The 12,415-nt window shown below is 42.7% G+C and overlaps 1 protein-coding gene across 1 annotated transcript in view; it reads right to left on the minus strand.

The window, feature by feature from the left end:
* The window catches only part of PIGK (phosphatidylinositol glycan anchor biosynthesis class K), a 98,635-nt gene extending 98,289 nt beyond the window's left edge, over positions 1-346 (minus strand). The window contains exon 1 of the mRNA XM_083510579.1: positions 197-346. Within this exon, the coding sequence (XP_083366705.1) occupies positions 197-295 (99 nt within the window). The 5' untranslated portion in view covers positions 296-346. The remainder of the gene's footprint in view (positions 1-196) is intronic.
* Positions 347-12,415: the final 12,069 nt, after the last annotated feature.

Genomic DNA, 12,415 nt, shown 5'->3' on the forward strand with positions numbered 1-12,415 from the left:
AGGCTCCTGGGTTACACAAAGTCACTCACTCATAGCAGCAAAGAGGAGACACTGGGAACGGAAAGCTCAAATGCTAGTTTTAAATGAAACAGGAGGGTCAGGGAGGGGAAAGAACCAGGAGCAAATCCCTTGCGCAGCCGCGCAACTAAGCTCAGCTAGCTCAAGCCAGCCGGCCCCCCTCGCCCCCGTCGCGTACCTGGATTCCGTCTGCGATCGCTAAACTACAGCAACCCAATAAAAGAGATATTACTATTGCTGCAGGAAGACTACACCGAGGCGCAATGGAGGCAGCCATATTAAGCAGCTCTGACGACCAGGAAGAAGGAGGAGCTTTGGAAGCAGCCGGCTTTGCCGCGCCTCCTCTTTTTAAAGGTGGCGACGCGGTCTAGCAGATCAGTCCGTGCGAGAAATGACCAATTCATAAACCAAGAACTCATACACTGACCACTCCTAATGAAACATATGTTGTAGATATTTTCCACATATATTGTTCTATTTTTGTGATATACAAATGACGTGAGCAAACTTGGTATACTTATTTGTGTAACATTATTCTTGTTTATAAAACCCAATAATAATAATAAAGAGAAATGATTCAGCTTTCGCCTCAGTGCACGGCTAAGAGTTGCTTATTTCCAATGACTCTTGGTCATTGCGATTTCCGACTAGGATAGTGGGAGTTATGGCTCAGTTGGCTGTAGTTGAATGGTCTAGAAACCCACGTGTATATAGGGTTAAAGCCCTGTAAACGCAAAGTCACTCTGCCTGGGACAAGGATTTCTCTCTCTCTCTCTCTCTCTCTCTCTCTCTCACACACACACACACACACACACACACGGGATTTAAGCAAACTAATTCCCTGCTCACTGGTGCAGATGCAAAGCATTCCACAACGAAACTATGACGGTACTGCAGCCCGATCCAATGTAGGCTTTGCAAAGAGCTCCCATCAGAAGGCAACGGTGGTGCAGTTAGCTAATGAAAGGCATAAGTTATCATAGTTCCCCCCCCCCCACGGGTCATTGGAAAATCGCTGAGGGTTTTGTCAGCTTCCCCCCCCCCCAAAAAAAAAGAATCCTGGGAAATGTAGGTTACCCTTCATGGGGCTACAGTTCCCTGCACCCTGCTGTCAGGAATCTAGTGATGGGATAACATCCTTCACCAAGCTTGAAGCATCAGGCCAGATTATGGGGGCCAGGGCATAGATAAAAAGGTGGACCTTCCACATCCGTCTCCAAAGGTCTGTTTTGTATGAGGAATACAAAAAGCCAAGAACAACACATAAACACAAACTCTGGTGGAATTGCAAATCTCCGAAGCATTACAGGAGACAACGTTGAGCTGAGTATAGCTTTACGGGAATGGGAGAATTCAGTTCGGATGACCATCATATCTACTACTGTGGGCAAGAATCCCGTAAAAGAAATGGAGTGGCCCTCATAGTCAACAAAAGAGTGGCGAAAGCTGTACTAGGATGCAATCTCAAAAATGATAGAATGATCTCGATACGAATCCAAGGCAGACCTTTTAACATCACAGTAATCCAAGTTTATGCACCAACCACTGGTACTGAAGAATCTGAAATTGAGCAATTCTATGAAGACTTACAACACTTTATAAAAATGACACCAAAGAAGGATGTTCTTCTCATTATAGGGGATTGGAATGCTAAAGTAGGGAGTCAAGAGATAAAAGGAACAACTGGCAAGTTTGGCCTTGGAGTTCAAAACGAAGCAGGGCAAAGGCTAATAGAGTTCTGCCAAGAGAACAATCTGGTCATCACAAACACTCTTTCCCAACAACACAAGAGACGACTCTACACATGGACATCACCAGATGGGCGGCATCGAAATCAGATTGATTATATTCTCTGCAGCCAAAGATGGAGAAGCTCTATACAGTCAGCAAAAACAAGACCTGGAGCTGACTGTGGCTCAGATCATCAGCTTCTTATAGCAAAATTCAAGCTTAAACTGAAGAAAGTAGGAAAAACCACTGGGCCGGTAAGATACAATCTAAGTCAAATCCCTTATGAACACACAGTGGAAGTGAGGAACAGGTTTAAGGATTTAGATTTGGTGGACAGAGTGCCTGAAGAACTATGGGTGGAGGCTCGTAACATTATACAGGAGGCAGCAACTAAAACCATCCCAACGAAAAGGAAATGCAAGAAAGCAAAGTGGCTGTCCAGTGAGGCCTTACAAATAGCGGGGGAGAGAAGGCAAGCAAAATGCGAGGGAGATAGTGAAAGATACAGGTAATTGAATGCAGATTTCCAAAAAAATAGCAAGGAGAGACAAGAAGGCCTTCTTAAATGAGCAATGCAAAGAAATAGAGGAAAACAATAGAATGGGAAAAACCAGAGATCTGTTCAAGAAAATTGGAGATATGAAAGAAACATTTCGTACAAAGATTACCATAATAAAAGACAAAAGTGGAAAGGACCTAACAGAAGCAGAAGACATCAAGAAGAGGTGGCAAGAATACACAGAGGAACTATACCAGAAAGAAATGGATGTCTCGTATACCCCAGGTAGTGTGGTTGCTGACCTTGAGCCAGACATCCTGGAGAGTGAAGTCAAATGGGCCTTAGAAAGCACTGCTAATAACAAGGCCAGTGGAAGTGATAATATTCCAGCTGAACTATTTAAAATTTTAAAAGATGATGCTGTTAAGGTGCTACACTCAATATGCCAGCAAATTTGGAAAACTCAGCAGTGGCCAGAGGATTGGAGAAGATCAGTCTACATCCCAATCCCCAAGAAGGGCAGTGTCAAAGAATGCTCTAACTACCGCACAATTGCACTCATTTCACACGCTAGTAAGGTTATGCTTAAAATTCTACAAGGCAGGCTTAAGTAGTATGTGGACCGAGAACTCCCAGAAGTGCAAGCTGGATTTCGAAGGGGCAGAGGAACCAGAGACCAAATTGCAAACATGCGCTGGATTATGGAGAAAGCTAGAGAGTTCCAGAAAGACATCTACTTCTGCTTCATTGACTATGCAAAAGCCTTTGACTGTGTCGACCACAGCAAACTATGGCAAGTTCTTAAAGAAATGGGAGTGCCTGATCACCTCATCTGTCTCCTGAGAAATCTCTATGTGGGACAAGAAGCTACAGTTAGAACTGGATATGGAACAACTGATTGGTTCAAAATTGGGAAAGGAGTACGGCAAGGCTGTATATTGTCTCCCTGCTTATTTAACTTATATGCAGAATTCATAATGCAAAAGGCTGGGCTGGATGAATCCCAAGCCGGAATTAAGATCGCCGGAAGAAATATCAACAACCTCAGATATGCAGCTGATACAACCTTGATGGCAGAAAGTGAAGAGGAATTAAAGAACCCTTTAATGAGGGTGAAAGAGGAGAGCGCAAAATATGGTCTGAAGCTCAACATCAAAAAAATGAAGATCATGGCCACTGGGCCCATCACCTCCTGGCAAATAGAAGGGGAAGAAATGGAGGCAGTGAGAGATTTTACTTTCTTGGTCTCCATGATCACTGCAGATGGTGACAGCAGTCACGAAATTAAAAGACGCCTGCTCCTTGGGAGAAAGACGATGGCAAACCTAGACAGCATCTTAAAAAGCAGAGACATTACCTTGTCAACAAAGGTCTGTATAGTTAAAGCCATGGTTTTCCCAGTAGTGATGTATGGAAGTGAGAGCTGGACCATAAAGAAGGCTAATCGCCAAAGAATTGATGCTTTTGAATTATGGTGCTGGAGGAGACTCTTGAGAGTCCCATGGACTGCAAGAAGATCAAACGCATCCATTCTTAAGGAAATCAGCCCTGAGTGGTCACTGGAAGGACAGATCATGAAGCTGAGGCTCCAATACTTTGGCCACCTCATGAGAAGAGAAGACTCCCTGGAAAAGACCCTGATGTTGGGAAAGATTGAGGGGACAAGGAGAAGGGGACAACAGAAGACAAGATGGTTGGACAGTGTTCTCGAAGCCACAAACATGAGTCTGACCAAACTGCGGGAGGCAGTGGAAGACAGGAGTGCCTGGCGTGCTCTAGTCCATGGGGTCACAAAGAGTCAGACACGACTAAACGACTAAACAACAACTCCATTTGCATGTGTTCCAAGTGAGACCCCCCCCCCATTTTTCACACTGGAAGGGGGCAGGGGCAGGCTTATGCGCATCCCACCAATGCACACAGTACTTCAGAATGCAACCTCCACGTAAATGGGGAGTTGCCTGTATTTATTGAATTCCTATACGACCCTTCATCCAACGATCACAGGGTGGCTTACAATATAAAAACACAAAAATACAATGCACAAACAACAACACCCCAACACACACACACACACACACACACAGAGAGAGAGAGAGAGAGAGAGAGAGAGAGAGAGAGAGAGAGAGAGAGAGAGAGATTAAAAGGCCATGTATAGTTTAATTAGTCAAAGGACTGGGAGAAGAGGAATGCTTTTGCCTCATGTCTAAATATATGCAGTGAAGGCGCCAGGTGAGCTTCCCTGGGGAAAGCATTTCACAAATGGGGAGCCACTGCAAAAAAAGGCCCGTTCTTATGTTGTCGCCCTCAGGACCTCTTGTGGAGGAGGCACACAAAGGAGGACTACAGATGGTGATTGTAGGGTCTGGGTTGGTTCATATGGGAAGAAGATTTCTAATGGGCCAGTGAAAGAATTAGCTAAAAGACTTTTAATTAAATTGATTGTGGAGGCAGAAAATACCTACAAAGGCCCTGTATCAAAAGGATGATGTGCACAGTATACTGCATGCCTAATAGCCTGCTCTGTTCACCTGAAATAATGCATTCTTCATTTGCTCTGTGTCTTAAAGACCTTTGATCTGATCCAGCCAAGCTTCTCTTGCAATCAAATAAATTAGCACCAAATTTGATAAGATTTGCAAAACACTGAAGGACAGATCTGTGCAATCTAAACCTTATTTAGAAATGAAATAAATGGAATCCTGTCATCTCTATGCACAGGGCCAGATTTAGGTTTGATGAGGCCCTAAGCTACTGAAGGTAATGGGGCCCTTTATATGTCCAGCTGTCCTTTGTCAACAACAAATTGTCACTGTTTTTTTCTGTTGAATATATGCTATATGGTAATTTATGGACCTAATAGGTTTCTAAAGCCATTTTATTTGTTTTTTAGCTTATAATTTGGAAATGTACATCCAGGGGTTTTTTCCCCTTTAAATTTTTTTGGGGGGGAGGGGCCTGAGAGAGTGGGGCCCTAAGCTATAGCTTGTTTAGCTTATACGTAAATCCGCAACTATCTATGCATCTGAATAATCTATTATATAAGCTGTTTTGTTAATTTGTCCATTAAATACAAAGACAATATAAGTCTATACCACTGCCCTACGGTAAGGAAATCTTGATTCTTCCACCAGTTTCCTATTTTTAGTCCTATTGTTGCTAGCAAGAAAATAAGACAATAAGTGCTGCTACTAGTCTTGAGCACAACTGTTAAAATTTGTAGGTGTCAGCTTCAAACCCTCAGGTACCTGGCTTTTTCCTAGCTCTGGAACATGATTGATTCTTTTATTAAATCAGAGCCGAGTCATTAGTGCCCATTTCTGGTCCAAACAAAAATGACTACACAGCAAGATGCCAGCAAAAGATTGTATGCTGGAATAGAAGGGGCATTTAACCCAATTGTTCAGCACTAAACACCTGGACAGAGACTAAATGTACTATTATTAGAACAGTGAGTAGTTTCTGGGACAACATGGCTGTTCTTTGTTTCCTTTGAATGTGAGAGCAATGAAAGCTGAAGATGTGTTCATAGTATCTTCTTTATTTACATGTACCCAAGCAGAGCCTCTTGGAAGCAAGCAGACTCTTAACCAATTTTCCCAAAGAGCAATTTGGACAGACACTCAGCCCCAAGACTACATGCCCAGCTGAATCCAGCAAGCAACTCTCCAATCTCTGTCATATTTCAAAATGAAAAGTGCTGCTTCTCTTGCACACCTGCAAAGCACAGGTCTCAAAGCCCACCTCTGCCATTGAATTATCCATTCAGGAAATCCTCCACAATCATTAATCAACATTACGAGTCTTTTGTGAGGTTTCTAACCACTCATTCACTATGAACAAGCCAGCCAAAGCAACTTCTTAAACGATAATGGAAGAGAAAAACATATTTGGTGAGAGCTTTTCTTAACCACAGTGCGTAACACATTCCCATGCTGTCTGCTCTTGGGAATTTTTTTAAGACTGAGGGATGCAATGGAGCAAAAAATGTTAATTTGGCATTTTCAACTCAGTGAATTCAAGTGGGCACTTTCCCAAACGTATTAAATGAAGGATTCTTTTTAGGAAACGCATTTTTACATATTTACCAAGCGCTTCAGAAATAATTTTTTTCAGCTTGTATTGTTGCATTTACATGAACTGACATTTCAAGTTGCCTTCTCAGGATCCTCAAAGGGTTCCCATACCTTTATGAGTTATGCAGGAGGAAAATTAAAAGTCCCAAGATACAGTTTCTCTTGACACTGGAACTTTGTGCTGGGAAAACCAAACCTGGAGAAATTCTTATACATTCAGAATCATAGCTGTCCTTGCCATTTTCTTTGAAAACACACAAAAAAACCTGCTACTAAAATCATTATACATTTAAAACTCACGTAAATCTAAGACAACTGACTGCCAATATTTACTAGAATTCTGCAATTTACCGATCCCTGTGAGCCCATATGCTATAGCAGTGCTTAGAGGACTGGATTAGACCAGATTTTAATCCCTGCTCAGCCATGAAGTTCACTGAGTGACCTTGGGCCAGTCGCTGTCTCACAATCTGTCCTATTTCAGAGTTGTTAGATAGAAGAAAATTGGGACAACCAAGTACACTGCCCTGTTCTCATTGAGGAAAGACTGGCTAAAAATGTATCTTCTGTAAACATTTTAAATACGTAACTAAATTACAACACTGCACAGGACTACAAATCCTGCTCACCCCCATTATTCAGGGTCCAGTTAATGTGGCCCTAGTCTCTTCAAAAGGTGCAGAAGTACATTTGCTGGAATGTTCTGCTGTGGTGACCTACTGTATCGCTGTCTAATTTAATTGTTATTTGCATACATAATGTAAGTCACCTCAAGAACTTCGATTAGAAGGCAGGATATAAATATTCCTAAAGATGAATAATAATACATAATGAGTATAATGGTGATGTACAATGCTATATATGTTTTTCTTTTTACTTGTGGGATACGTAAAAGCCAAGACCAATCTTTGGGGTATAGGAATGAGATGCAACATTACAAAAGCCAATGTCTACTTCCATAGTGAGGCTATTCTTTCCTTTCCTCTCCTCTCCCCTTCAGCCCCCTGTATATCTCCAAAATCTGGTCCAGAGAGTTGTGGGTCCTCTGGAATAAATGGAGGAGGGGTGCATAGGGGTTGCAGAAGAGAAGCCAGGACATTTGGTAGATGTTAAACGGGTTGTATGATTATGTATGGGATGCGGGTGGCGCTGTGGGTAAAACCTCAGCGTCTAGGACTTGCCGATTCTCAGGTCGGCGGTTCAAAACCCCGCGGCAGGGTGCGCTCCCGTTGCTCGGTCCCTGCGCCTGCCAACCTAGCAGTTCGAAAGCACCCCCGGGTGCAAGTAGATAAATAGGGACCGCTTACTAGCGGGAAGGTAAATGGCATTTCTGTGTGCTGCGCTGGCTCGCCAGATGCAGCTTGTCACGCTGGCCACGTGACCTGGAAGTGTCTGCGGACAGCGCTGGCCCCCGGCCTCTTAAGTGAGATGGGTGCACAACCCTAGAGTCGGACACGACTGGCCCGTACGGGCAGGGGTACCTTTACCTTTACGATTATGTATACTGAAAAGTGTGATCATTGTCGGGCGGGGGGTGGGGCTTCAATGACTCCCCAAAAGGCCACTTTCTCTCAAGTTAGTTCTCTCCAGTGCTTTTTTTCTGGGGGGACACAGGGGCAGCGGCGAAGCAAGCCAATCAGGAGACTGGGGCGGCGCGTGTGCCCTGCGCCTAGGGGCAGGGGCCCGTGAGGTAGGGCAAGCAGGAGCAGGACGCTCCAGGGGATCTCCGAGGAGTCTGCTGCCTTCTACCCACTTAGCCAACCCTCAGCTGGGGGGGAGGCAGCGGGTGGACCGTTTGGGGCAATGCAGAGCCTGTGGGTGCTCAAGCCACCGTGTCACTCCCAGGACAGATGTGTGGCTTGGGCGTGCTGCAGGCCCCGTGGTGAGTGCCACCCGCCATTTTGTCACTTCCTCCATCCCTGCGCAGGAGGATGCATACCCCTAAACATTTTGTGGATCTCTGTACTTTTGTCCATTTACTGTATTTATTTTTCCCAATTTGAACTATAAAATGGTGATTTTCATGAGTTAAAATGAGAATACCACTAAACATTATTTTAGGGGGGGGGGAAGCACTGGTTCTCTCTATTAGTTTGTCCTGCATTTATCCTGGTCCCCTTTAATCTCCCCTTATGTTTCTAATGCTTGCTTTCAAGCTTACAACTGCAGCCTGTTCCTTCTCATCTTCCACTGAATTAATAAAGAAAGGAAGAAAATACTATAATGCTCCTCACTATCTTGTGAAATTTAAAAGGAAGGAAAGCAAATGATGACAATAAAAGCTTTCAGTAGTATTGCTCCAATTTACTTGGCATCTACTGTTATAGCATAAACAGAAAGTAGAATTTCATGACCCATGTATAAGGGGAAAGCACATCACAAACAAATTTGCTTTGAATGATGCCAGGTAACCAGTTGCATTTGCTCCAAATTCCCCAGTGAAAAACTGAATTATCTATTTCTTTAGTGGATTTCAAATTTATAAAGGCAATCCTAGAAAATGGCCTTTATCAGTTTAAAAGATTATAGGGGGTTGTGGCTTTAAAAAGCATCCCTGCCTGTCTTGCACAGGAGCAAGCAGATCAAATGAAAACTATGCCTTTGAGCATTCTGGCTAAAGAAAATCAGTGGCTAGGATTTTCTGTACCTTGAGCATCCCAAATGACACAATTGGGACCATGAGGGAGATCAAAGGTTGCTTTCTGTAGCACTACCCTTTGCTCAAAAAGCATTTGTTGCTTTTTCTCCTTTCTGTAGAATCAATGGGTCCATGCTGCTTGACATCTCATGTATCTAGAGTCACAAATACACATTTTAATTTACTTATAATAAGATTCACAACTTGTTCCTTCCTCCCTCGGACTGCCAACAGAAATAGCAGCATAATAGACCCATACGGCTCTGGGGGCATGAGTCCCAAAACCAGGCCTCTAACAGTTTGTCTCTGCAACTCCAGGATCCCAAACATAATGTACTGTGTTCTACTGAGAGGCAAGGGTGCCTAGAGTAGTCTCTGTGATCTGGTAGCCTCTGAGATCCCTAGAAAAGTAGCCCATGAAACATGAGGATATGGTGCAAGAAGCAAGCATCCTCCTCCCTCCCCCCAATACATACAGAAATGGGAAATGAGGCCCACATAGCTTCATAAAAGCAGGGGTTTATACAGTTCGTAAAGCAGCCCCAAGGCTTACAAGGACTTAAATTACTTTTAAAATAAAAGCTGAAGATTTCTTTTAAGCTTTACATAAATTAATCCTCCTTTAGAAAAAAACATGCATTATTTAAAACAAAACTTCTAAAGCATAACAGGAGTTTAAATATAGTAGCTACTTTTGCACCCACATAGAGTCAGCAACGATGTCTGTATCTCTTGGAGCAGCTTTCCTGCCATAATTACTTCTGCATTTTATTAATATTATTTTAATTGGCGTCTCTGATCACTTCAGGTTTGCAAATATCTTTGGAAGAGGGTACACAGTTTTGTGGTTTGTAAGGGCATGAACTTGTTCTTGTGAGACTAATTTTAGGTTTTAATAAAGAGGAATAGAACAGTCGGGAAATGAATGGGACAGCTAAGATGTCTAGTAATGGGATTTAAGTAATCTCTGTGTTTCTGTTTCCACAGCAAAGGAGCAACTACAGGGACAGCATGTCCTGATGAACTTTTGCTAACCTGTACAGAACAATCCTATGCATGCCTACTCAGAAGAAAGCCTGAATTACATAACTGTGAAGTTCACACAAGCTATGTACCCACTCCTTCAGAGGGAGCGTAACCCCATCAAGAACAAGCAACCTACCCTCTGGTCTAGAGAATCTGGTCTAGAGAACCACCCACTAACCGTGCCTCAGTGCATTACCGAGGCAGAAGAAGGGTTCAGCACATCCACTGCCTCACCTGCAGATATAAAGGAGAAGTAGAGCTGTGTGTCATCAGCATATTGCTGACAATATACTCCAAACTCTGGATGACCCCACTCAGAGGTTTCATGTAGATAGTACAAACAAGGAAAGAACAACATATAAAAATGCCAAAATCATAGAGTTCAAAGGGACCCCAAGGCCAAGGGTCATCTAATCCAATCCCCTGCAATGTAGGAATCTCAGCTAAAGCATCCAAGACAGATGGCCATCCAACCTCTGGTTAGAAACCTCCAAGAAAGGAGAGTGAAATATATTGGGAGTCCTGCAAGGCAATCAGTTGTTGCATTCTAGGATCCTACTTGCCTATTGTTCTAGGATCCAAGGTTAGTGCATAACATACCACCTTTCATGGGAGTCTGTTCCAGTGCTGAACAGCTCTTACAGTCAGAAAGTTTTTCCGAAGGTTTAGTCGGAATCTCCTTTCTTGCAACTTGAAGCCATTGGTTTGAGTCCTACCCTCCTCTGTACACGTTCCAGCTTGTCAACACCCTTCTTAAATTGTGGTGCCCAGAATTGGACACAGTATTCAAAGTGTGGTCTGACTAAGGCAGAAGATAGTGGTACTATTTCTTCCATTGATCTGGACGCAATACCTCTGTTGATGTGTAGGCTTTATATGCAATCCACATTTATTAGTAATAAAATGTGTCTTCTTCAAGGCCATTAACTCCATTATTCACAGAGTGCTTCAAAAATGGTTAACGCTAGTCATTAAGAGTGAAATAGCACCCAACGAAAGAGAAAAAGGAAAGATAAATAGAAAACTGTCAAAATTATCATAAATCACTGTTCTGTAGCTGTGATTTTGAAAGGTACTGTCAATGAGTACCTTTCAAAAAAGAAAAGAAAAAGCAGCTCAGATATCAGATAAGAAGAAAGGAATAGCCTTTTAAAGAGATCTACTGACCAGAAGAAAGCTATGATTTCAGAAAAGCATTCAGAAAACCACTCCAAGGATATTTCATTGCCTCTTAAACCTATTTTCTGGGAAGGCACTGCCACTAATAGGTTTTGGTGTTGGGGGTATTAATTATGTCCTACAACACACACACACTCACAAAACAGATATCATGATGCAGAGCCATTTAAAAGGGACAGGAGATTTGAACAGGGCTTCAGCATCTTTAACAGCTGTGGAGAAGAGGACATTTCATACCATGTGCCGCTTTGCAGGGCAAGCTAGCCTCTTTCACACCTGAGCACCCTAATATAGAGGACCACAGGGCAGCAGTAATGATAAATGAGGGCAGGAATGTTGTCTGAATGGGACAGCAACACTTTTTAAAGTGTTGGCACTAGGAGAGGCTGGTCATCACTTCAGGCAGGAAAACATCTTGGGTGACAATGTTCAAGAGCATCTGTTGTTCAGATTATTATATTTAAAAAGCAAACCAATGCTCTAAAGATAGACTTCTGTAAGTTAAAAACGAATATGGGATGTTGGCAAACAATTCTAGATAGTGATTAAAAACAAGGGTTATCAGCAAGAGGGTTAAGAGTAGGCTTGCTAGAATCTTACATGAATTTATTTACTTTAATGTACATAGAAACACACACGTCCAACTATTCAAGAGGTTTCAAGTGATCTCTGAGACCGCTCTGATTAATACTGTAATACTTGTCCTCTCTCCATTTTTCTGGAGGAGAGCCCTTCTGGGCAGCCGAGATGAAAACTGCTTGTTCTGATCTCATGATGTTGCTCTGAAATAGCACATATACAAGAGTTGCTGGGAACAATGGAACAACACTGGGAAGCTAGTGAGCGGATATTTAGCACAATAATAGAGAAGTGCAAAAAAGTGATAGATGAAGTGGATGCAGAAAATAAAAACCGTACCAATCAGAGTTGGAAATGGATCCACTGAAGAGCTCTACCAATGGTATAGCTACATTTCCAACCTCAATTCACATATTTCCTCACGGAGGTTGTAATTAATGAAAACCCACCTGCTTCCAGTTTGCTGAAACTACATCCATCTCAGGTGTTGTTTCTTGTTGCTTCTCTTCAACACCATGTAATAGTGCATAGGGTTCAATTGCCATAAAGACTGCAAATAGTCAACAACTTGTAGCTACAAGACACATGTCTGACTCCCTCTGTAATTATTTCTGTGGACACCATACACACACCCAAATAAACTGATGATTAACAAGGGAACAGTGAGGT

Source organism: Podarcis liolepis (assembly GCF_965112155.1).
Source record: "Podarcis liolepis genome assembly, chromosome: 6".
Taxonomy (NCBI): domain Eukaryota; kingdom Metazoa; phylum Chordata; class Lepidosauria; order Squamata; family Lacertidae; genus Podarcis; species Podarcis liolepis.